Source organism: Pogona vitticeps, chromosome 7 (assembly GCF_051106095.1).
Source record: "Pogona vitticeps strain Pit_001003342236 chromosome 7, PviZW2.1, whole genome shotgun sequence".
Classification (NCBI taxonomy): Eukaryota; Metazoa; Chordata; class Lepidosauria; order Squamata; family Agamidae; genus Pogona; species Pogona vitticeps.
This window is the reverse complement of record NC_135789.1, coordinates 33,018,268-33,043,214: the sequence shown is the minus strand read 5'-3', so window position 1 is coordinate 33,043,214 and position 24,947 is coordinate 33,018,268. Positions and strand designations below refer to the sequence as shown.

At 56.9% G+C, this 24,947-nt stretch overlaps 2 protein-coding genes across 6 annotated transcripts; both read right to left on the bottom strand.

Annotated features, from left to right (window-relative positions):
• Window positions 1-730: 730 nt before the first annotated feature.
• On the bottom strand, window positions 731-19,760 carry FLOT2 (flotillin 2). Of its 4 annotated transcripts, none has more exons than XM_072978684.2 (11): window positions 19,586-19,760; window positions 12,782-12,863; window positions 9,518-9,608; window positions 5,242-5,365; window positions 4,770-4,888; window positions 4,311-4,424; window positions 4,073-4,192; window positions 3,507-3,721; window positions 3,120-3,303; window positions 2,843-2,992; window positions 731-2,629 (listed from the first exon to the last, which is right to left on the bottom strand). In XM_072978684.2, the coding sequence occupies exons 1-11, from the start codon at window positions 19,632-19,634 to the stop codon at window positions 2,591-2,593; spliced, it is 1,287 nt and encodes a 428-aa protein (XP_072834785.1). In that variant the 5' UTR covers window positions 19,635-19,760; the 3' UTR covers window positions 731-2,590. The 4 variants fall into 4 exon arrangements, with proteins under 4 accessions (XP_072834785.1, XP_072834784.1, XP_072834787.1 ...); XM_072978683.2 differs by lacking the exon at window positions 9,518-9,608 and adding an exon at window positions 7,705-7,795 and having other exon boundaries at window positions 19,586-19,758; XM_072978686.2 differs by lacking the exons at window positions 9,518-9,608; window positions 19,586-19,760 and having other exon boundaries at window positions 12,782-12,834.
• Window positions 19,761-21,660: 1,900 nt separating this feature from the next.
• Window positions 21,661-24,117, bottom strand: DHRS13 (dehydrogenase/reductase 13). Of its 2 annotated transcripts, none has more exons than XM_072978687.2 (5): window positions 23,693-24,117; window positions 23,445-23,563; window positions 23,123-23,246; window positions 22,647-22,908; window positions 21,661-22,339 (listed from the first exon to the last, which is right to left on the bottom strand). In XM_072978687.2, exons 1-5 carry the CDS (start codon window positions 23,835-23,837, stop codon window positions 22,135-22,137), a joined length of 855 nt encoding a protein of 284 aa, XP_072834788.2. In that variant the 5' UTR covers window positions 23,838-24,117; the 3' UTR covers window positions 21,661-22,134. The 2 variants fall into 2 exon arrangements, with proteins under 2 accessions (XP_072834788.2, XP_072834789.2); XM_072978688.2 differs by having other exon boundaries at window positions 22,647-22,958; window positions 23,693-24,109.
• Window positions 24,118-24,947: the final 830 nt, after the last annotated feature.

The window sequence follows — 24,947 nt, the reverse complement described above, 5'->3', positions numbered from 1 at the left end:
CACCCCTGTTCGGGTCTCTTTTAATGTCTTCCCGCACCGATGGTGCAAAACGGCCAGGCACAGAGCGTGGAGAAGTTCTTTTGGGGGGGGGGAATACCACGTCCAGGATCCCCAAACCAGCTGCGGGGTCAGCTTGGGACGCAAAAAGGGATGAGCAACCTTCCTTCCATCTTGCCCTCCTCGTACAAAGATTAAGAGGGTCTCCAACCCTGTAAGGGATATCAGTTTATTCCAGAGTAACTTGCTTGTTCCAGCTCCCTTGCCAAGTACGCTGGGAGTTTATTTTGCACTTACAAGGATAGGGGAGTGTTGTGGGTAATGGGAACTGTAGTCCAAGACATCTCGAACAGGGGCCGGTTAGAGGAAGATGACCTTCCTAGCAGGAGGCCGGCACTGCAGAGCGAGCGGTTCCTCTGTGGAGGGCTCTCCTTGGTGCAGGCCCTTTTCCCTTGGTCCGGAGCACACACACACACGTGTGCGCACACCAGGCGGGACCAGCTGGTGTTGGGAGATAAGAAACCCTCCCAGCCGGTCCTGCTCTGGGCCCCACCCCCTCCTATCTCCCGGGCTCCGGCCACCTCTGGGAGACCCAGTCCCCTCGGGGAGAAGGAACAGCCCTCCTCTGGAGGAAGAGCTGCGCCACCCACGAGGTCAAGCTCTCCGGCCATGAGCCCCCCAGGTGGCTGTCGAAACAGCCCCCACCCCCCAGAGACCAGGGCAAGGCCGCGTGGCAAGATCACAACGAGTTTATTGTACAATATTTCACACTTGGATATACACGAGGTCTGTGGCGACCCCTTGGCCCAGGTGGCCACGCACCACATCCATGCAGGCATGTAGGAGTGTGTGTGTGTGTGTGTGTGTGTGTGTGTGTGTGTGTGTGTGTGTGTGTGTGTGTGTTTGGGGGGGGGAAGGGCAGGGCATGAAGCAAAGGGACATGTCAGGGGAGGAGGGAGAGCTGGCTTTCTCCTCTTGGGTGGTGGCATCTAGCAGCATCTCCACCCACCCATTATCCCCTCCTCAAGGCCTGGAGAGGAAGGCACAGCAGCTTCAACTCCTCCCTTGGAACCCCCCCATTGCTTGACCCCCCAATAGCACCTCTTCTCCCCCCTAAAGCCAGCCAAGAGCAAAGGGCCAGGGGCCCATCAGTCCTGCCTCCCCCCAGGGAGGGACGCCCACCCTGTCCTGACCGGCTGCTGCTGCTGAAACTGGAGCGTGGTGCCTCACCTCCTCCTTCCTCTTTTTCACAGTACACGATGCGGGGGGGGGCAAAGCCAGGGCGAGCCAAGCGACAGGAGGAGGATGGCCACGCAGGGAAGGGGGCCCGGGGCTCCTTGGCTCTTCTGGTCATGCACCGCGGGTCGATACCCAAGTCACAAAGCATGCGTGCGTGCGTGCGTCTTAAAGACAGAGACAGAGCGTCTGGGGCTGTGTCGCTTCCCCCATTTAATGCGACAGAAACACTGCACATTTAGCAGGAGAGAGAAGAGGGTCATTGTTGTGATAAAAAAAGGGGGAAGGTGCCCCAGCTTTCCCACTCCTTGGCACAGAGCAGCGGGAAGGGTAAGCTCTCGCCCAGCAATGAAGACCGAGAGGCACACACACGGCTGCCGTGCTCCAAGCCACGCCCCGAGCCCCGTCAACCGGGCAGAGCGCTCAGGACTCAACCCCAGGTGAGGCCGTTCCTACCCCCCCATTCCTCTTCCGTGCACCAGAGACATGCTGAGGAAGGGAGGGAGGGAGGGAGGTTTTTAGCATGCAGGTTTTTAGGACGGTGGCGGAAAGAGGCATGCACGGGGGCCGATGGGGTGGCAGTGACACCTCTGGCCGCCTCTTAGCACAGGAAGCCAAAGGCACGGTGACCAACTGGCTCGGAGTTTTTTTTTTCTTCTGCCTCCTTGTTTGAGAAGCCAGTCCATGCAGGACAGGCCCCGGGGAGCCTCAAGAGGGAGGCCCCGTTCTGTACCTGCGAAACCAAGCAGGAGAGGCTTCTCGAGCAGCGCGGGAGAAGCAGACGTGGCACGGATCCTACTGAGGTCCAGGAACTCCCTTTGGCCTGAGGTCCCGAGAGGGTCTATAGGACGGGCGAGCGAAGCAGCAGAGGACGGGGCGCCCCTTGTGGTCCCTCAGACGCCCGCCACGCCACCTCCCTCTCCTGGTGCCGATGCCCAAAGAGGAAAGGACATTGGCTCAAACCCAACCCGTCTGGAGGAGCAGGAAGGGTGAGGGACCCCTCCAATCGCCCCCCCTCCAAATCTGTGACCCTACGGAGGTGGACCAGGGTGGGGGTTGGTGTAGTGGTCAGTCAAGGCACAAGAGCATTGCGAGGGTGGAGGAGAACGACAGAGGAACAGCGGGCCGGCTAGCAGGACGCAGAGTTACAAAAAAAAGGAGACCTCTCATGGAAACGCAAGGACCGGCCTGTGGAGGCCGCTGGCCCTCAGGAGATAATAAGGCACCCGAGTGTAGCTGCCCCCCCCCCCACTGTCTCCACGGATGAAAGATGAGCTCCCAGTGTGGAAGGCCATTGGTGGGGGTGGGCGGGAAGGGGGTGGGTGGGTTGCTCTCCACCAGCCTGTCTCGTCTCGTCTCAGGCTTGGCCTCCGGTCGCTTTCTGGATGAGTGGGATCTGTGAGAGAGAAAGGGAGGGGGGGGGGAAAGGGAGAACTGAGCGAGTAGGAACAACGCGAGCCAAATCCAGGCGGTGTCAGTCAGCAAAGCCCTCCTCAGCTCGGATTGCCAACACCTGTTGTCCGCTTTGGCGCTCAAAAGATACAAATAAGATAATAAAAAACAACAAGTCAAATGAAAGGCCCCCTGAGTTCTGGTCTCTTTGGCCCACCTTGGAGAGATCAACGCCGGTGAGGGCATGCACGGAGGCCGGAAGTTCGGCCAGGAGTCGGTTCACGTCCGACGTCATCTTGTTGTTCTCTCCGCTGAGGATGACAATTTCGTCCACTTTGGACAGAGGAGCCGACACCTTGGCAGCAATCTGAGCGAGGGATTGGGTGGGGGGAGAGAGAGAGAGATCGGACACAGCGGTTGGGACGGGTTCCCCAACGGCGGCAGGGACAGGCGGCTGCCCTCCTCTGCCCCCAAACCCCGCCGCCCCGTCTCACCCGCGGCAGGGCGTCCAGCACCAGCGCCATCTTGGCCGCCTCCCCGTACTGCTGGTAGGCCTCCGCCTTGAGCTTCATCTTCTCCGCCTCCGCCTTGCCGATGGCCTCAATGACCAAGGCTTCGGCCTCTCCGATCTTCCGGATCTTCTCTCCCTCGGCCCGAGCCACCAGCACCTGCTTCACCCTTGAAAAGGGGACAGACGGGCCTTGAGAGGGACCCTCAGGCCCCAAGGGGAACACCCCTGGGGGTGGGGTGGGGTGGGGTCTTTTCCCCGCATGAACCTCCTAATCCCAGGACAGGCTGGCTCGGGCGAGGGCTTTCTCTGTGAAACGCTCCGTGGTTCCCCTCTCCGTGCGGACTCTGCGGGGGGCCCCCCCCACACTCACTTCTCCCCCTCCGCAATCTGCTGCAGCCGGTGCGCCTCGGCCTCGGCCGGCAGCTTGACCATGGCGGTCAGCTCCTTGTCCATCCGGATGACCTCCTTCTCCTCCACGTCGATCTGCCTCCGGCGTTGGACCACCTCGATCTCGATCTCTTCCTGGCGAATCTTCTGCTGCTCTTTGGCGCCTTGCAGTTCATAAGCCAGCTGAGCCTCTGCCGTCTGGGAGGGAAGGGAAGGCCCCCTTTGGGTGCTTTTCCTGGGGTGCCGGCCACGGTTCCCAGCTTTCTTCCTCCTACCCACCCGGCCGGCCGGCATCATGCATGCCCTGTTATCTCCTTCTCCTCCACCGCACAGAATCTGCTGTGAAGCTTTCTCAAAACTCCGAACTGCCCTGCTGCCAGGGAACACCCCTTTCCGAACAATTTATCCCTCCACCCACTCGTTCAGACCTTCAAAAGGAACGAAGCAGGGCTCCCGGGGCAGACCCTCTTTATCACGTACCGCCAGCCCTTCCTTGCATCGCAGAGCCTCTTTCCACCACCTCCCTCGCCCCAAAAGACCACCACCCACCTTCACGTTGATCTCCTGGCTGAAGGCCGCTTTCTGCATTTCGAAGGCACGCTTGGAGTCGGCCACCTTGGTGTCTGCCAGGAACTTCACATCCAGCATCTCCTTCTTACACTCAGCTTCCTGAAGCAGGAGAAGAAATCGTGTCTCTCAGCCCAGGAGTCTGGAGAGCCCGGCCCAGGCTGCAGGACAGAGCGGAGGGAGGGAGGGCTCTCACATGCCAGAGGCCTCCTTCACCTACCCGGATGCCAGCGTCTCTCTCAGCCTCTGCCACTCCAATATCGGCGTCTCGCTGAACCACAGCCGTCTGGGTCTTCCCCAGGGAGCTCAAGTAACTGACTTTGTCGTAGACATCCTGGGAGGCAAAAGCAGAGACAGCGAAATCACAGCCTTCGGGGCAGCAACCCCCCCCCCCCCCGGCCTGCCTGCCTGCCTGCCTGCCCCACAGAGAGAACTCTCACAGAAGCCATCCCAGACATTCAGGGGATCCCTCAAGCTTTGCCCCCTTTGGCATCTGCAAGCCGTAGGAAGATTCGCCCGGTGCAGCCATCCACGCGCTCTTCCCTTCTCCAGACGATGAAGCCTCAGCCCACCCACAAAAGCGGGCAGTGACCCCACCCTGGGTCACAGGGATGACCCGACAAAGTCTTTGTTCACAGGCAGCTTTGCTCTTTCGTCCAGCGGCACCACTTGTTTGTACCTTGATCGTGAAGCTGAGGATTTCGATGCCCATCCGGCCGACATCCGGGGCGGCCACCTCACGCACCAGCTTGGCAAACTGGTCCCTGTCCTGGTAGATCTGTTCTACGGTTAAGGTGCCTGCCGGGAAAGAGAAACAAAGAGGGGAAAGAGAGTCGGCCAGGGCCACCACCGTGGAAGAGGTGGGCTTGAAAATATTCAAGGAACTTCTTTTAAAAGTGCTTCACAATACGAAAGAAGTCATTTAAGGTGATAGCCCATCCACCCACCTCCTATAAATCTAAAACCTGATAAAAAAATTATCCTAATGCTGCAATAACCCTTTGCGAAAAGTTTGCAAAGAAAGAAAAAAGAATCTGGAATATACAGGATGGATCCAGCCAGGCGGCACAAATTGGCGTCCTAGATTTGCTATAAATGAGGGCCCACCCACCCCCACTGGGCTACTCTCCCCACTGGGCTACTCCCCCCACCTAAGATGGAGCGGAGGTGCCCCTCCAGCGTCTGAAGGACCACGTTCTTAATGTCTTGAACGTTCTTGCCCAGAAACTGCTCGCAGGCCACCGCTAGAAGTTCCTTCTCTGTCATGATTTTCACCTGCAGGTTGAAAAAAAGAAAAGAAAGAGGAAGAAGTCACTTCAAGTGAGGCTCTGAAGGCCCAAAGGGTAGGATCATGTTTTGAATCAGCAACGGAAGGGGAGCCAGGGGTGGGGTGGGGGGGTGTCTTTTGGTTTCCAAAGCCCCCTGCCCTTGGGGAAAGCCTGAGTTCCAGAACCGCCTGCCCACCTCCCCCAAGGACAGATGCAGGCCCATGATTTTTGGTGTTCTGTCAGAGGGAAAGTCCACAGAAACCCCCTCTCTGGTCCCGTCCGAAAGCCATCCCGATACGGGGAAGCAAAGGAACATAATATATGACGCACGTGGAAAAAATGAAAAAACAAACAAACAAAAAACCTGCTTTTGGGGGGGGAACAACCATTCTCGTAGCCTTCCAGTGGCACGGCCAGGATTTGGGGGAGCTATCGGCAGGCATAAAAGGAACTGCTCCCCATCACTCCCCAAAATAAGCCTCCCAACACAAACAGGCACAGCCGCAGATTCTGGGGCCAGCACTTTAAACTGTTCGCGGCTGCTTCTGTCCCTAGAGGCACACTGGAAGGAGGAGAAGGGAAAAAAAGGAAACCAGGCCCTCTCCTTCCCCGGGGTGGCTGTTCCCAGGCCTTGACCAGGCAAGGCAGCAGAGGGGGAGGGTTAATGTGTGGGGCCCAGGTTTTTTCAACACAAGGCAGGCTCGGGGGGCCCACAGACCAGAGCCCACTTCCAGAATCACCAAGGCCTGTTGGTCAGGTCCAGAGAAGGAACGTGCGGCGTAGAAGGACCCACCTTTCCCCCTGCTCTTTCTACCTGCCACCCCCTTCGGAGCTGCAAAAACTCCTTCCTTCGGCAGGCGGCCCATGCAGCTCCTTTGGGCCCTTCTGTTTCCCCGAACATCTCACTAGCGTTGCCGGATGCTGCAGCTCACGAGAAGTCAGCCAACCCCTGGCACAGCCAGATTTGCCCTTTGGGTGTGGAAGCGGCCACTCGATTCAGACGGTCTGCTGCTGGCAGCAGCAGCACGCTGGCTGGACAAAGTAATGCACCACTAACAGCAAAAATGGGGGTGGGGGGAGAGCAAGGGGAAGAAGTTGGGGCTGCACTGTATGGCTGTCCATGAAAAGGGCTGGGGGGGCTGAGGATCTCCCCCCAGCTCATTCAAGCTCCCTTTTCTCTACACCCCTCCTCTTTAGGATTTCTTTGGTTCTCTTGATTTTCATAATGCCATGGATTACCCGGCTCAGCAGTGAAAATTGGATTCAAAAGGGTACTGCAGAGTCCCCCCCCCAAGTCCAGAAAAATATGTTGTTGTTTTTTTTAAAAAAAGCATAATCAGGCAAAATGAAAAAAGGTGAACGGGCCAAAAAATTACATATGCGGTAAGCATTCCTCTCCTGTTCCCACTGTGACTCAACCTCTGCTTGATTTAAAAAAAAGAAAAAGAAAGCCTGATTAAAACCAATTACCGCAAACAAACAAGGAAGAAGTTACTGTTTTGTGGTCACTTCACATACCTGGAAGTCCAGTCGACGGGCGCTGGAGGAGGAAGGAAAGGATAGTGGGCGTGCATCTTTCTAACCACAGACAGAAAGCTGCCGTGTGCTACGAGGAGCTTTTTCCAGGCAGGATGAGCCCCTTTCCTTGTAAACTGCAGGGACAGCAGCTGGGGGGACTCTGGGTTAAATCAGGACTACAAAGACCATACCAATGAGGGAGGGGGGGGCTCAGAGGCAAGAGAGGCTTGCAGAGGGAAAACCTCCTAGGACAAACTGGGGAGCAGACTGAGGGAGAAGGCTCAACCCCCCCACCCCACCCCACCCCACCTCACCCCCCGTTTCAATGTGGCCCTCGAGGAAAATCAGCGGTCAAGCATGGATTCAGGGGGTGCCATACTCTGAGGAGTCCCCGAGTTGCTGAATGTGAAGACACCATGGAGAAGGATTTGGGAATATCCTCAATGAGTCCAGAAGGAAGAACACCACCGCTATGAGAGACGCTTGGCACACTGAGATGGAGGTAGAAGGAAGGAGGCTAGCAGGAGGCGGCTGTGTCTCGGGTTCAAGGCAGCCGCGGCGCCCTCTGCTGCCCAGGTAGTGTAGAAGCGACGGCCTCGTGGCAGACAGGAAAGAGAACAGCCTCGCTTGCCACCCGAGGGAGGCCGAGGCGCCTGAACGGAGGTGGAGAATGAAGCCGCTTTGAGGGCAGGAGGGCCTGCTTGGAGCAGAGGGGGCTTCCCCCCCTCCAACAGAGCTCAAGCAGCCTCGCGGGTGAGGGGAGGAGAGACCGGAAAGAAGGGTTAAGAGCCATGCATTCCTCAGAGGAGGCATTTCGAGTTACTGTACCTGGGCCACACCTGTGACAGTTAAAGCTACCCCCTCCGCCGTCTCTACGTCCTCACACCTGGGCTGTAACGTCATTATCTCTAGGGAAATCCTGCCAAAAAACGCAAGAGGTTGGCACGTTTCCAGCAACAGGCTCACCTCCATTCCCCCCCCTCCTCCTGGCTTGCTCGGAGGGGGCTCACCTGCTGCCTCCATACCTCCGAGGTAATGCAGACACACACGACGCTTGCCTTGAGCGACTGGGGGGATGGGGACTGGCTTTTCCCACCCGGCTTCTTCCTTCCCCAAAAAGGAAGGTGGCTGCTTGGAAAGCCCACGGGGGGGGGGAGCCTGGAAACCTCAAGGGAAGGAAGAGTGGAGTCCAGGCTCGCCTCTCTCTGAGCCCCCAACCCTTCCCTGAGAGTTCTGGCTCTCTCCTTCCCACCTGAGGGACTTAACAAGGCCTGGTCCAGCTTGAAAGGCGTGCAGGAAACCACACGCACAAGGCTGACCACGGAAGCTGCCTCAGGTGAGATCCAGAGGTGTCCTTTCAGAAGCCGATCTGGATCTGGGGCCATTGGCTCCATCACTCCATCTTTTAACACGCTTGCCTTTCCAACCGTCCACAGTTAAGCCGGCTCTTCGCCTCGCTTTCCAGATGCATTTCTGATGGGGACGTTTGCACCTCGGGAAGCAATATTCTTCCTGGCATGCCTGGGGCTGGGTGGCAATGTGTATGTGTGCATGCGTGCATCTGTGTATGTGAATCTGTGTACGCATCTGTGAATGCAGGAGAGGGGAGAAAGAGTCTCTGGGGACTCTTAGAAACTGCCTGACCCAGCCCTCGCGTACTGCAAGGGAACAACAACGAAGAGGCAGACGGTGAAATGATTAGTGACTGCAGGACATTCAAGAAGGAAACCTCCATGTTCTCTGTGGTTCTCGGGTCCCACCGATTGGAAAGACACGACATTTCCAACCCTTGCGGACAAATATTACAAAAACATCGACATTTATGGCGCTAAACGAATCTCGGTTTCAACCAGTTGGGGAACTACGCAGAACTTTAGCGAAACAGAGAGAAAGGAAATCTAAAAGCCAGTGGCCTGAGTTTTCCCAGAAATTCTTGCCAGCACAGCTGGTGGTCAAGGCACATGTGAGCTGTAGTCTAAGAACCTCTGGGGAGATCCCAAAGTTGAGAACCCACTGGCCTGCCAATCCAAAACAGCAACACCTGGCTAGACAGGCGAGGACTCCGTCCCCGTGTCCTGATTTAGAACCGCTTTTGAAATCCAACCCTACCGCTATTTCCAGGCGCAGCAGCCTGCCGTCACGTGGAAGGCCCGATTATTGAGCGGTACCTATGGAGAGCTATGCCACCCTTTCCTCCATACTCCAAAGTTTGGGGCGGGGGGATTCTGTAGCTTTCTTGCTGCTGAGCCAGGCTGGTGAAACAGGCATGTGTGGCCGTCAGGGGAGGGCCAAGAGGTGCCCCAGTGACATTCACTTCCTTGAGGTCCAGACACACACACGCACCCCCACACCCCCGGAGCACTGAAGAATTCTGCATGCGTCTTTCTACATTACCCCGGAGTGCCACAGCAGGGAGCAAGAGCCAGCAGCCGGGAGTGGGGGGGGGGGAGAGGAGGCAAAGGAAAGAGAGAAACAGAGTCGGTGCCGAGACCCTGGCCCACTAGAAGGAAGAGCAAGCAATTATATCCTCTTGCTGATGTTGCCGCCGCCACCGCCGTTGCTGCTGCTGCTGCTGCGAGGAACAGAATGAAGAGACGGAGAAGGGTTAAGGACCAGAGGTTAGAAGCAGCTGGATTATTACCTGTGCGACCCCCGTTACGTACAGTGGGACCCCCTCCGACGTCTCAATATTCTCACAGCGACAAAGGATGGTCATAACCTCCAAAGACAGTCTGAGCAGCGATAAATAAGGGTAGCAAACACACAAGGTGGTTACCAGAGAGCAACACGACCCCACTCACTCGCCGAGGAGGAGAAAAGACGGGACTTTTTGGGTTTATGGAGCACTTCTCGGAACAAGGGGACTGGCAGTGCCTTTTCGGAGGGAAGGGCCAGCCTTGTGGGCCACTAGCCGTGGCCACAAATCGCGCTCCAGGTGCCTCACGTCCCCTGGGGGCACGCGGAGCGAGAACTCCTGTCCTCTTCAGCCACAAAGCGTCACTATCGAATGCTGGCTGGGGATGGAGGGAACCACAGCCCGAGAGACCAGGCGAAAGAAAGCAGGACAGGCACCAGGAAGGGAATCTCTTGCCCAGCCACAAAAAGGTTTCTTGGTCTCTTAGTTAGGTGGAAAAAATGCCTTGACTCTGCTTCGCTATTGACAGTTTGCTTTAAATCTCGCACCTACTTCGTTTTAATTATGTGGGCTTTTGTTTTCCATTATTCTTGCATTCACTCACAGAGAAAGCAATACTGGAGAATCTGTCAGTGGAAGAAGGAGGGGCACGCCTGTCCTTTACCCCCAAAGAACGAGGACACCCCAAGCCACCGTGGCTGAACTTCCTCTCCATCAAACACACCCAATTAAAGGTGGGGCTCACGGAGAACACAAGACCCCCGGCTGACCACACATGACAGTCGGATGCACAGAACATCCAGTTTAAGTGCTGGCCGTAAGAAGTTTAACAAGGGTAGGGAAATGTGTCTGCCAGAGGTTCAACAAGGTGGTAAAGGGTCTGAAAAAACAAAGAATGTCAGGAGCAGCTGAGGGGACGGGCGTGCTGAGCCTGGAGAAGAGGAGGGTGGAGAGGTGGCCTCCCTGCCACCTTCAGGTATCTGCTCCCAGGGGACAGGGAAGAAAATGGGCTTTCGGCTGCTACTAAAAGTAGAGCCGGTCTCCCACGCCGAGAGAGGCGATCCCTACCAATGATTACGGAGCACCGTGAGAGGGTCAGAGATGGACCCCAGCAGAACGACTGATTGCCTAGGACGCGGGCGGATTTCCAGCTTCGGATTTGCTGCAGGGGCTCTTCCGAGTCTACGATGCTGTGAAATGTGCACGTTTTTGCAAGAGTTCCACCTTATCCCTCGGAATGAGGAAGAAGTAGCACGCCTAGGGTTCCTTATTTTTTTTGCAAAGGGTGGCCAAATACCTTTGGAATATTTTATACCACAGCGGTTATCTCCCACCCAGCGACGTGTCCTTTCAGTCCTGCCCCCCTCCCCCTCCAGACCAAACTGCAGGCAGCTCCCTCAGCAGTGGGGCTCCTCCGCCTTTGAGTGGGGGTGACCCATTTTTTCTTGGCTGTGGTTCTCGGTTCCTCTCGCCGCCAACCCACAGAGTCACGTCTTTTTTCCTTTCTTTGTTAGTGATTAACAAAAGGGAGGGGGAGGGAGAGCCCCCCCCCCGCAAGGGTGTTAGGGTGACTCTGAAACGGGTGCGCCTCCCACCCACCCACTGCCAGCGCCTCCGGTCCCCAGCAGGACCCTGCAAAGACAACACAACGCACTACAGGGAAAGCAGGCGCCACAGCAGCATCACCGTCACAGGAAGGGGTTAGTAGAGGCTGCCCAGAGAGAGAGAGAGACACACACACACACAACAAGCCACGGGCCCACAGCTACAAGAGAAAGCACACGGAGAAAGAGGGGAAGTGGAGGGGGTGGGGGAGGAGGAGGAGGAGACCCCACCCCAGGAAAAGGGCTGGCAGAGACATCTAACCTACATGGGTGGAGGCCAGTCTGCTTCATGGAATCTGATGTCACCTACCCAGAGAAGCAGACAAAGACTATTCTTCCCCACCCACCCCCCAAGCTGGCCCAGGGGGGCATGCCCTCTGCATCCTCTACTGGCCCTGCAGAGCACAGGACCCCTGCGCTGGCCACCCGACCAGCATCAACCGCCCTTTTCTCCTGGACTGGGGGAGAAAACAAAAGCCAACCAGCTGGTGGCGAGACCCACAACCCAGCATTGCCCCTCCACCCCAGCCCTGACAGCTCAGGCAAGCTTCCTTCTGGGACTAAGAAAAGCAGAGGCGGTCCCAAAGCGGCCACAAAGCGCAAGAAAGCGCACGTGGCACTCCACTACCCACGTGCCTGCTTGTGCTGGTGATCTGAGCCCAGCCACAGGGCAGCACCTGTCTCTGGGTTGTCACCAGAAACATCCTTGCCCCAGGAGCCACGAAAGGGCCCTGCTATCTGGAATAGTGGAGGAGTCCAGAACAGGGACTCCCGCAGAGGGGCGGTGGGCACCAGCCGCCTCCGTCAGACAGCGCTCCTGGTTCACCGTGTTTAGACGGCGTTCTTTCTCGACAGCCCGTGTGATGCCCTCTGGACAGAATGACTGCGGTCATGGCAAGGTTACAAAGCGGGATCCGAAGGCCTGCTTAACCAACGCCAAGACCCTTTTGCGCTGCCCTTCTAGAGGGATCGATTCCCCACTGCTGAAGGCGAAGAGGGAGCCCCTGCAAGGACGGGAAAGGCTGCTCTTTTCTTCCTCCCTCGCTAGGGGCAGGTGAGGAGCAGGTGGGCAGGTGGAATGGCTCCCCATTCCAAGAAGTGCTTCTGGTGGCCTTTTTCCTGCTCAATGACAACCATGTAGCGGTACGTCCACAGGCACCGGGGTGGGGTCACGTTTGGGTAAACTTGGCAAAAAGCACCTTTTGGAAAAAGATGGGAAGGGCCCCCTGCCTGTGGGTCTGTCCTAGGCACAGCTAACCAGGGGCGCCTACCTGACTTTGACAGCCAAAAGAGCACCCAGGTAGGGGTGTTGCTAACGACCCTCCCCCCCCCTTTCTCACCACCTTGCAGTGGCCTGTGCCAGCGACGCTTCTTCAGCCCCCCTTCCAAGGCTGGGCACCAGCTGGAGGCGAAGCAGGGGGTCGGAGTCACAGGCCCAGGGGGGAGGCCCTCAGTGATCCGGTCTATGCCAGCTCTCCTCCCGGGTGCTCCTTTTTGCCATGAAAGGGGGGAAGCAAGGAAGGAAGGCCCTCTCCCGCTCCAGCCCAGCCTTGCTTGCGAAGAGCCAACAACGTGTGCAAAGAAATCGGCGTGCCTGCCACACTCCTCGCGAGCTTCCCCCTCCACCCGTCCAAACGGAGAGGGTTCGGAGAGCGCCCCGTCTTACCTCTGGGTGTCAGAAATACACCACCAGGCCCAGGCCCAGCCTCCGTAGATGTACTGCTTGTTGTCAGAGCCACAGCAGCCGCCTGCAAGGGGAAAAGCCAGAGGGGCACGTCATTTCCGGAATGGGGTTCGAGACCCAGAATGGCTGAACCATGGGCGGGATCCCATTCAGGCACTGTGCGCTATGGACTCCCCTTTTCCTCTCCCGGGCTGAAAAGCAAAGCGCCACAGCACTTTCTTTTGTGAAAGAGAAGCCAGAGAGGATCCCTGAGCGCAGAGGTGTGTCCCAAACACTTGAATGATGCCCATGACCAACGCCACGGTGGGGAAATGGCAAGGATGCCCACAAACGACTCTGCTATCAGTGGAGGGCGAGAATGCGACGCAGCTACACCAGGGCTGCGGAGCCATGAACGTCCTACAGGAGCCGGCCTGGGAAAGGCTCAGATTTGCTCGGTTACACTCAGAGTGACTTTCTCTCCCTTTGACAGACGGGAAGTGAGGGAGAGCCAGGAGCTGGGTTTTCCTGTTAACCACTGCCTCCAGGGTGAAAGGCAACTTTCGACTAGAAGCGCACAGCCTCAGATAATATTGAACCTGAGCTAAACGGGAAGCCAAGAGATAGCCACTGGCTGACCTCCGGTGAAGCTCTCCGGCACTAGGGAGCTGGGCTAAGCGCCCATTTCCTGGCAGCATGAGATCCCTGCCTGCAATTTTCCCCAGCCGCCACGCCTGGCAATTAGTTTTGCAGGACACTGCCTTCTGCAAGCTGCCCGGATCCCAGCTAAGTGCTGCAAAGCAGAGCACACAACAGACACACATTCACCGCTCTTCTTTCTATTGCATTCCTTCCCAGAGGGCCCGGGTGGAGAAGAACGGCTTGCAACAAAAACAAAGAGGCAGATGCGTTTGAGGAAGAGAAGCGTCAGATATGGAAACTCCCGCCGAAATAAATCTGTTCATCTTTAGGGTGCCAGAAGACAGGGCTTGCCAGGTCAAGAAAAAGCGGCAGCCCCTTCTTCCTGCACCGCAAGCTTCACAGCGGAGGCAAACACCTTGGTCTGTCCGCCAAAGGATCTCCCTCACAAAGGCAATCAGGTTCCTAAGACTGAAGGGGCCGGGTTTGGCCGGACTAGCTCTGCTTTGGCTGCAAATTATCCGCAGGGGTGAGTCGCAGCAGAAAGCAACAGGGCACTCCTCTGAGCGCAAGACTGGCGAGGTGAGCTGCAGCCCTCTCTGAGGCAGACAGGAAAAGCTCCCTGGGGTGGGGAGGCTTTGGGAAAGAGGACAAGGGACACCCGGGGAGGACGGGCCTGGAGGCGCATGAAGTCATGCACCATCCCCACCCGGCTGCTGCTGCTGCTCCTGCCTTCCTGCCGACGGTCTCCTCAGCGGTTGCTCCGTTGGAGAGAAAGCTCTCCTCCCGCCCAGCAGGCTTTGGCGGAAGCAAGATAGCAAGTGGGACAACCTAGACTCTAGACGAGCCTTGCAAAAGCGCACGGCAAGGCTGGCGGGGAGGGGCCGTGGCTTGGACCTCCTTGCTCAGCCAAGTCCAGCCGCAGGTAAGACCCACAGCTTCCCTGTACGTTTTGCTTCCGGGGTGCAGGCAACAGCCCTTTCCCATTCCTCCTCCTCCCCTGGGGCTCCTCAGGGGTAGGAGGCAGGCTTTTTCTGCCACTCCTCACTCACCTTTGCCCCTCCACCCACCGAGGGCACCACTGGCACCCTGAAGACCCTTCTGCTGAACCAGGACAGCCGAGAGACGGCCTCTTCCCTGATCCCACAAAGGTTCTGCCTGGGGGGCCAGGATTGCACAATCTCCATCCATAAATTCATCTGCTTCCTATTACAGGAATCTCAGCCAATCCTCTCCCTTGGCACCCTGAAGACCCTTCTGCTGAATCAGGAGGCCCTCTATATAAGAGACAGTGGAGAGATGGCCTCTTCCCTGATCCCTCTTCCCTGATCCCCCTCACCCTATCCTTTGGCAGCATATCCTGTAAGACAGTGGTCCCCAACCTTGGGCCTCCAGATGTTCTTGGACTGCAATTCCCAGAAGCCTTCACTACCACCTCTGCTGGCCAGGATTTCTGGGAGTTGAAGTCCAAGAACATCTGGAGGCCCAAGGTTGGGGACCACTGCTGTAAGAGCTCAAGCCACCCCCTCCAAGTCAGGGAGCACCATCTGCCTCCAAGACCAGCAAATTATTTGGCCACCCATGAGAAACAACATTCCACAAGGTCCCCACGCTACCCCTGGCAATAAATAAATGGAATGTGGTAAATAAACGGAATGGTTGAATCCAGCACATTAATGGAACAATGGCAAATTGCAAGCGGTTGCTATTCCATGACACCCTGCATACACTCCCAGAGGCAGTTGCCTCGGTCTGCCTAGTGGTAGGGCCAACCCTGGCTGCCCAAGGACCGAAAGCCCGCTCACGCTGGAAAGGGAAGACTGGGGGGATGGATCCAGCAACCGGGCAGTCTGTGTTTTTCTCTCCCGAGTTAGAACTGCCCCCCTCCTCCGCTGACCACCAGGCCTCCTGGGAAGCCTGACCACCCCAATACTGAGCAAGGGTTCAAAATGACACGAGCGCCTCGGGCGCCACTGGAAAGATTCACAAGGGGCAAGACAAGCAAGAAGAGCAGGCGGAGGAAACTCCGCAGCCGCCCCTCCCTGCTCGCTAAACCTTGGCACAGGAAATCCCCGTTTCCAGAAATGATAGCGACTGGGTGAAGGAGGAGGTTGCCTCTCTGGAGAAGGTGGTTTCACAACAGGCCTTTCCTGGTACGACGGCCAAATAACAGGGAACTCTGCAAGGGGCTTTGCCGCATTCCAGGGACACAGAATGACAAAGAATTCCCAGGTCCTGCCTTCATGCACGCTCCAGCCGGGTGATCTGCACAGAGGGTCTGGCCCTGCTGGCCCCCCAGCCCTCGCATGGACATGCTAGGTGGGCAGAAGGAGAGCAATCTATCCCATCACATTGGGGGGGGGGAACAGACTGTGGAAAGTGGTCTGGACTGCAAGTGTCTTACTGGGATCAGATGACAAGTCATGGGTTTGTTACTTAAACTCGATGCTGCTGCTGCTTCTTTTTTTTGTAAGCGTACTTGCGCTGGGAATACAGCCGTTTCAAGCAGGTTTCCAGTTCTGGTTTGTAGGGTAAACACAAACAATGGTTTGGTACTCTTCGTTTGGAGAAGAAAACAGCCATGTTGACGGGAGAAGAAAGAGGGGGTGAAAACTTTAGCAGATGTTTGGTATCCACTGAGTTAAAATTGTTATTTCTATGTAAACAAAGCCAGTCAGAGACAAACTTCTAGGAAAACTCCTATGACTTCTGAACGACTTGTCTTTATAATGTTTGATCAGAGGACACAGAAACGTGCAGATTACTGCACAAATCAACAGTAGGGACCCACTGCTGAAATCAGAGCTTGCCACACAAAACAAGGGTGAAGGGTGGAGCAGATGAGCGGGGTGTTTCAACACAACGTTCTAAAAGCACAGAATAACGGGGCAACTATGGGCGATTTAGGTAAGAGAAAACGAGTGTTTGAGGTCCAAAGTGCTCAAACACACCACTCCCATCATCCCCAGCCCTGTACAGCCAAGCTACAGTCCACACATACGGAAGATGACAGGTTGGGAGGGCCGATGGAAATATAAATGTCAATTTGGACCAGGAATGAACGGGTCTCTGTAGCTGCACAACTGCCTGGATGGGAACTCTGCTCAGGGATGTTGAGAGAGGGAGAGGGAGAGAGAGAGAGAGAGAGAGACTGGTCCATTTCTAAGAAAATATATTCCAGAGCTCTAGCTGGAAATGAGACTCCAGTGGCGGAAGCTGTGGGGCTTTTATCCAAGGCACAGAGCAATGGGCGATGGTTTCTTACCCCTGAAGGAAATGCGCTCTGCGAAGGTCTGAGGCACTCCTCGGAGGGATATTCTCCGGGCAGGGGGTGGGTGGGGGTTGAGCCCTTGCACCAAATTTAAGTGGCAAGCCAGAGTTATGGGACAAGTCCCGGATCTCCCAATGCTCCGGAAGACCTTCCACGTTCAAGGCAGGCCACGGACCCAACCCTGCCCGCCTGAAAACCATCTCCCTTCCAAAGACCAACCCAAAAGTGCCCCAGAAACACCCAGCACAGGCACCGCAGCCCCCGATCTGTCTTTTCTCTCCCAAGTTTTAATAAGGATGCAAGCCTTGCAACATACAACTTGGGACCTTCCAGAGGGGGGTGGGGGTGTCACACGAGGTCTTTGCTTGTCCTCCGGTGAGGGCAAGCGGCGGAAGGCTGCTTTCGGCCAGGAAGGGCCTCTGGGCTTGGCCGGCCGGCGTCCCAAGAGAGGCTGCCTGGGAACCTGAAGGGAAGAGCAAACCTCTTGCAGGGAGGCCGCACAAAAGGACCGTGCCAAAGATGAGCGCTGCCACCGTCCATCTTTTGCCTGTTAAGCCTGCTTCCTCATTTGAGGAGGGACATCCCGGGAGAGGAAAGCGTGAGAACTCAGCCAGACGGTTTCTCTCCACTCAGCCCGGTATCGTCTGCTCCAGCCAGCCCTGGTTCTCAAGGTTTCGGGCACGGAAGGGTCTTTCTTACCACCTGGTCTGTGGTCCCTTTGAACCGCAACGCCAGCACCAGAACCTTTTCTTGGGAGCGCGGAAAAGCCACTGCTTTGGACCCCAAACCCCAAGAGTCACCAGCTCGCAGTCTGCATGGGCAGTCTGTGAGATCTTGCCGTCCCCCCACCCCCACCCCCCCAAGGAGCCCTCACAAACTCAGGAACTGGGTGAAGTGGACCGAGAGTTTGACTCACAAATCCAACGTGACGAACGCTTCCTTTCCCCTTCTAAGGCAGAAAATTCACTCTCTTGTCAGAAAAGACCCTCGGGCGTTTGTAACGGAACAAACCCTCTACAACAACGGTGCACAGAAAGCTAAAATCAAGACTGCGCCGGAACTCAAAAGCCAAAAACATTTGCCATTATCAAAGGTGTGTTCAACCACACAAAGGCTCTCTTCTAAAAAAAAAACACACACAATATAGCGCTACCCACTGGCGATCCTGTCTGCTATTCCTTATTTTTAGATCTCTGGCTAAAGCGCTGTGGCTCACAGCGATTTCCATTTGAAACAGCAAGTGCGGCAGGAGGGTGTGGTTGTTCCCTAGAGGCTATCTATCGCCCGCTAAAACAGAGCATTATTTAGGTGCGTCTTTGTATTTTCTACCTAGAAAACCCCCATAAAGAGTCGCCACAAGTCAGAACTGACATGACGGCACAGGACTATTATTAAAGGGAGAAGAGAATTTAGACTCCTATGTGAAAACACACACACAGAGAGAAACACACAGAGAGTGCGCGTGCAGGATTTATGCCCTGAATTAGCCTTTTCCCGTTCAAAACAACTTACAACAGGGTGACAGCGGTATGCACACCTCAACAAAAGGAAGCCAGACTTCAAAGCATGGGCTTTAGGGACATTTCTCCAACTCAGATCCATAGCTGTCATCAGCGATCTCTCTGGATAAAAGCACTCTGAACATGTTCAGAGGAAACCCTGTCCTACAGCTTTCATATTACCCTGACCTCTTGGCGTTGAGCTGCTGTTAGTGGGTTTCCAGCCCCTGACACCCCAGGCTGGAACTGGGGTGCAGCCCCCAGGCTGCATGAAGACACAGTACATACGATGGCCAGGGTTTGTGTAATTATTTGCTTCAAATAAAGATCACAACTAAGCAAGGCCTTCTTTTTTTAAAAAAAGAGATTCTCATGTATGGTGGGCAAAATGCCCTCTTTTACTAACCATATATAAGAGGGCAATTTGCAAACCATACATGAGCAAACTGCCCTCTTATATATGTATATCATATACAGTATATCTCAATGTGTTTGCATGCACACACATGCATGCACACACGTACACCTTTTATGTAGAGTATACACAGTGATGCACACTCTGTTTCTGCAGAGAGATGGCTGAAGAGCTCAGTGTGCATTGCTTTATACAATGCACACACCGAGCGATGCAGTTCTCTCTCTCTCTTTCTCCTGGGACTCAGCAGATCTACATCCATCGTTGGCTGGATAGGGTGCATGTGCATCCCTAGGCATTACAGATACATAAAATGTGTGTTTGTGTGTATGCATGCCTATGTGCGCGCGCACACACACACACACACAGGAGGAGCACCCAAGAAATATAGATCTGTGTGTATTTCCATGTGTGCATGCCTATGTTACACACACGTACGCCCATTGTGTGTGTGTATGACAGGGGCACCAGAGAAACGCCCAGGAAGCCCAAGAGGTTGAGTGTACACCTGCACGGATGGAGGGAGGGATAAAATAAAGACACACATCCACCACCCCCCAAACACCACCGGGGGGGGGGGGTCGGTGGGACGCCCAGCAGAAGACACACACTGGCGTGTCTCTTTCTCTGTGTTGTGTGTGTGTGTGTGTATGATGGCCTCTCTTTCCTGGGGAAAGACCCCCCCCGTCCATAAAGCCCCCCCTTCTTCCCCCGCCCTCCCTTTTTTCTCACGGCGGCGGCGGGGGGGGAAGAGAAAGAGCATCAACCCTTCACTCACCCCCCACCGACCCCAGACCCCCCCAAGAAGGAAAAAAGGGGACCCCGGGGGGGGAGGGGGTGGAAGGGAAGGCCAAGCCTCCTCAGGAGGAAGAGACGCCTCTTCCTGTCCTTCCCGTTTTAATTACAGTATTATCCTTATTATCTGGGGGGGGGGGGGAGAGAGAGACGCCCCTCCCCAACCCCCCCCCCTTCAGTTTGTTTACCTGAGACGACGAGCGCCTCGTTGGGCCCCACCGTGTGGCAGTTGCCCATGGCGGCGGGAGGCGGTTGGCGAGGCCGGGCTGGGCTTCTCCCTGGACTCGCTCCTTCTCGCTTTCTCCTCCTCCGTCCCTCTAATCCGGATTAAAGGGATCCGGATCCTTCCCCCCCCCGCCTTCTAATCCTCCTCCGCGGCCGCGCCCACGGGAAGCGCGTCGAAGGCGAAGGAGGGGCCAAAAAGGCGCGGAAACGAAACAAAACGGGGAAGGGGCGCCTCCGCCCCTCAGGCCGCCATCTTGGGCTGGGGGGGCCCGCAGCCTCTCCCCCCCCCAATTAAAAATACTGTAATGAGGAGAAAGAGCACACATACACACACACATATATATCATGGCGCTCCCTCCCTCCTGTTATTGCAATTCCTGGCATTTTTTTTTTTAAAGTCGTTTACCTCAGGAAGCTGTGGAATAAGACGAGATAGAAGGGGCCCAAAACAAAAGGAAAACTCATAAAGGAAGGAAAGAAGGGATTAAGAGAATAGCTTTCCGCTTCCTCCCCCACTACATAACCCCACTTGAGGGGCCTGGGCTGCTGTGATGATGATGATGAAAACAACGAGTTCCCTGAGGAGGAGTGGAAGTGGAATACCAAAGACATCCATGCCCATCAGGCCACAAATATGTACTGTAAAATAAAATATAAAATAAGGCGCCACTGGGTTTTTCTCTTTTTTCTTCAGGCTTCTTTTCTCTTCGGCCTGAGAGGCTCCCACAGATGGAGCCGGGGGGGGGGGGAACCCTCTTCTCTACACTCTCACACACAGCGAGAAAGAATTAAAAATAAACATGGTGTTTCCTTAAAGGCTACTATGTTTTCATGTGAGCTTTCCTGGATCAAGTCCATCATAGATTTATTTTATTTTTGATGAAGAAACCCAGCCAATGAAATTCTTGGTTGCATTATTGTGGGTAACGAGGATGATGATCATGGTGTACAAACCCAAGTATATATGAAAATAGAAAAACGGAGGGCAGCCACCTCAGGTTGCGTATGTGAGGCACGAACTAAAACACCCACAAATACAACAGAACTGCAGGACGATTGCCCTCCGCCCTTCGATTTTTCACGTCTCATCATTATTATTGGGAAACATTAAATACATTTAAAAAACGGAAAGGAAAACCGGCCATGTCCCCGACTGGGCTGTGAGGTGACACAAACGAAGCCAAAGGAAAGCTGGATTATTCGGCAGAATAATTCAAGTAAAAAATTGGAATGATTTCCAAAGCAAAGGAAGAAAAAGGTGAAAAGGGAAAAAGGCAGAGCCAGTCAACCAACGCGGGCCACGATCTTGGGTTCAAAACGCGCCCCCTCCAGCCACGGTGGGGTTGTTTGCAAACCCCAAGGAGTCACGCAGTCCGACTGTCAGGAGCAGCCAAGTTTGGGACTGCATCAACAACTTTATTGGATCAATTTTTTAAAAAGTGGCAACCTCATCTGAGGCCCTGTTATCCTTATTTTTACTTAAATCGTGACGTCCCGTCTTATCTATTCCGTCAATCCCCTATCTCCCTAGATGTCAGAAGGATGCAGATTGATGAGCCTCCGTGGATTGTGGTGGGCAGATTTCTGGAAGATATTGTACGGTCCGAAAAAAAGGCAAAACTCCTCCAAGTTGTGTTTTCCTCCAGGAGAGAGAACCGTCTCCGAAATAGGAAGGGGTAGATCATGGGATTCCCTGCCCACGACGGGCAAAAGTCTAAATCCCATCCCATACTGCTCTTATTCCTGTTTCTTTGTTTGTTCCTTTTTTTAACGATGGCACCCCCATTTCTGGAGAAAGCAGCCAGCGTTTTTACCCACTGGGTGCGCCTCTCTGTCCAAAATGAAAGCTATGGTTATAAAGACGCTTCCCCCATAGAGGTTTCCATTGCCGTATCCGATAGCTTCTCTCCATGCACCTCATCAACAAAGCACCATCATCTTCCACATGTATTTCTGAGTGCAGCTGGGAAGGAGAAGATTCCTTCTAGAAATAACTTACGTTCACACAAAAATTGGTTAGGCACGGAGGAGGCAGATGGAGGGTTATCATAGGGTTTATTACCAAATTCTGTCCTTGGTCCCAGTTCTCTGTGCTGCAGAAACCTCAAAGACCCATAGCAGATAAAACCCAGCAAGCAAAGAATCTGCAAAGCCCAGAAAATTCAAGCATTTTTCAGGTTCAAGAAAGCATCTTTTAAAAGGTATCTTTTGGATCTAGCGGAAAAGCAGAAGAAAATGCCCGGTGTGTCGCCAGATACCATTCAATGGTCCCCAAATTTTGTGTTTACGAAAGTCGAAGTCTCTGCTCTCGTTTTCCCCTGAGCTCCCTGCATTTGGTGCCGATATTCCCCCAAAACTTGCTTTCTGTGGCACGGATGTAGCAGAAGTTCTGCTCCCAGACCACCCCGGGACTAGCCCGAGGAGGAGCCGTCCGGACCCGAATGCCCCAGAGACTTAAGCGGCCAGCCCTACTAATCTCTCACTGAGTTCCCAGAGCTTCTTGGCCGCCGCGTCATCCCGGGCGTGCGGTCTGGGTTCTTGGACCTGGCAGTCGGCAAAGTAGCGCCCGCTGAACGCCTCGATGCCTTCCTGGGTGGAACAGTAGATGGACGTCTGCGCTCCGTCCACAGCGTCTCGGAAGAAGAGCCACGCGACGGGGAGGAAGAAGGGCTTCAGCCAGGCCGGGATGTGGCGAAAGAGGTCCGTATTCACAACCCCTAGAAGCCCAAAAAAACCAGCAATGGCCCTTGCTTAGTTAGAGGTGAAGGGGGAGGCGAGGGAGAGGACATAAGGGGTTCCCGGGACTCTCTGGTCCAGCTGGGTTGTTTGGGGGTGCTGGGCAGCTGCCTTTGGACCCTAACGGGGGGGGGAGGGAAGGACTGGCCGTCCCCCACCTCCAGTTTGGAGCTAGCCTTCTGCCCACCTGGTCACCCTGCGATTTGTCACCGGCCAAAGGCCCCAAGCCCCTTCCGTCCCCAAAGACCACCCCACCCCCCACCCCGGAGAGTCCCCCCCCCTGCAGACCTGGGTGGAGGGCGTAGCAGGTGACGCGGGTCCCTTCCAGGCGGCTGGCCAGCTCGCGGACGAAGAGGATGTTGGCCAGCTTGCTGTCGCAGTAGGAGAGGAAGGTCCGCCGGGCTCCGGCCACGGGCTTGTGGATGTTCTCGACGTCCACTTTCCCCGACCGGTGGGCCCGCGAGGCCACCACCACCACCCGGCTGGGGGCGCAGCGCTTGAGCCGCTCCAGGAGGAGGAGGGTCAGCAGGAAGGGGCCCAGGTGGTTCACCTGGAAAGTCAGGTTCAGGCCGTCCGGGCTGGCTCCCTCGGCGCTCAGGCCTGCCGGGAGGGGGAGCGGGGGTGGGTGGACGGAAGGGTTGGGAGAGAAGCCCCGGCCTCTGGATCAGCCCCCCCCCCCACAAGCCAGAGGAGGAGGAGGGGGGGCGGGGGACCCCACCACCACCACCCCCACCCCCCAAAATCTCCGCCCCGGGGCCGCTCACCGGCGTTGTTGATGAGGACGTCGAGGCGCGGCTCGGAGCTCAGGAAGGCCCGGGCGAAGGCGCGCACCGAGCGCAGGCTGGCCAGGTCGAGGCTCATGCAGCGCACTTGGCCGCCCCCGCTCGCCTGCGGACGGGAGAGAAGGAGAAGGTGGCCCCGAGGAGGAGGAGGAGGAGGAGGAGAGCCTGGAGCGGGTCGAGGGGCCCCCGCGGGCGCAAGCTCCCCCCCCGCCGCCCCGAGGATCCCGCCTCCCCCCCCCCCACCCGGGGCCAGGCCGGGGCCCCCAGCCTCCCTCCCTCCCTTCCCTTCCCCGGACCGACTTACCCGCCGGAGTTCGGCGGCCGCCGCCTCTCCCCGCGCCGGGTCCCGGCAGGCCAGGACGACGCGGGCTCCCCGCCGGGCCAGGTCGAGGGCGGTCGCCTTCCCGATCCCGCGGTTCCCTCCTGGAAGGAAGGAAGGAAGGAAGGAAAGAGCGAGCCCGGGGGGTGGGTGGGTGGGGGGCCGCCCGGAGCCTCCACGCCCCCCTTCCCGCCTGCCTGCCTGCCTGCCCGCCCCCGGGGCGCCCCCCTTACCGGTCAGGAGCACCGTCTTGCCCCGGAGGCTGGCGGCGTTCCGGCACCGGGTCCCCCGGAGGCAGTTGTGGTAGAGGAGCGCGTAGAGGAGCAGCGCCACCGCCAGCCCCGCCGCCACCGCCTCGGCCCCCGGCCCGACCGCCATCGGGAGAGCAAGGGTCGGGGAGAGAGAGGAGGCGGGGGCCGGAGAAGGGGCGACCCGCACCACCACCACCACCACCCCCCCCCGCGGAAGAGGCGGCCCGGCCTTCGCGCCCGGCGGGGCCTCTCCAAAGCGCGCACGGCGGGGGCTGCTTGCTGCTGTCGCCGCCCTTGCCGCTCCTCCTCCTCGTCCTCCTGCACGGGGCTCCCTTCTCCCCGCCTCCCCGGGGGATTTCCAGCCGCGGAAGGAAAGGTCGTCCTCGGGGCCCCCCTGGGCGGAAGAGGACGGGTGGGAGGCTGGCGGGACGGGGCGGGACGGGAGGGCAGAGGGCTTCGTCCCTGCCCAGAGGAGGTCCCGGAAGGGCCCTCTTCCCCCCCCACTCCCCCCCCCAGGGGCCGCCCGCCTCCACGGGCTGCAGAATGACAAGGGTGGCACCCGCTGCCCCCCAGGGGCGAGGCGCGGGAGCCCCATCAGGGAGGGAGGGAGGGAGGGCCCTGGGGAGGGGGGGGCCTGGGGGGGATGGCCGGTTGGGAGAAGGTGCCGGGGGTGCGCCAGGAAAGCCGACCCCCAAGAACGCTCTGCGCGGGGGGGGGCTGCTAGCGCGCGCGGCGGGGGGGATCTTTTGCAGCAAGAGGCCGGGCGCCCCGCGGATCTCGCCGAGGGTCCCTCGGATCAAGACTGGCAGGGCAAAGGAGTTTGGCCCTCGGAGCCCCTTCCGAAGAGGCGGCCCGCGGTGGGTCTCTCTCTCTCAAGTGGAGGACGAAGACTCTTTGGCTGCAGACCTCAAAACCACCGAGGACGGCGATGCCCTTCTTTCCTTCTGAAGTTCTCCCAGGGGTCTTTTCTCGCCGGGAAAGGCCGGCGCTGTGCTTTCGGAGGGGACCGGGGAACGAAGCCAGGACGGAGTGGCCGAGGAGGATCTCCGGGGAGAGCTAGAGAGGAGGAAGAAGAAGCCTGGCCGGGGGTGGAAAGCCTCCTCCCGCAGAAAGGTCTCGGCCGGCATGGAAAAAGCTCGAGAAAGGTCCGTCCCAGCAGGCGGGCGGGCGAAGCTTCGAAGTTTAAGCCCGAGAGGAAGAACCGAGGGGGGGGGGAAGAGTCCCGACACAAATCTCT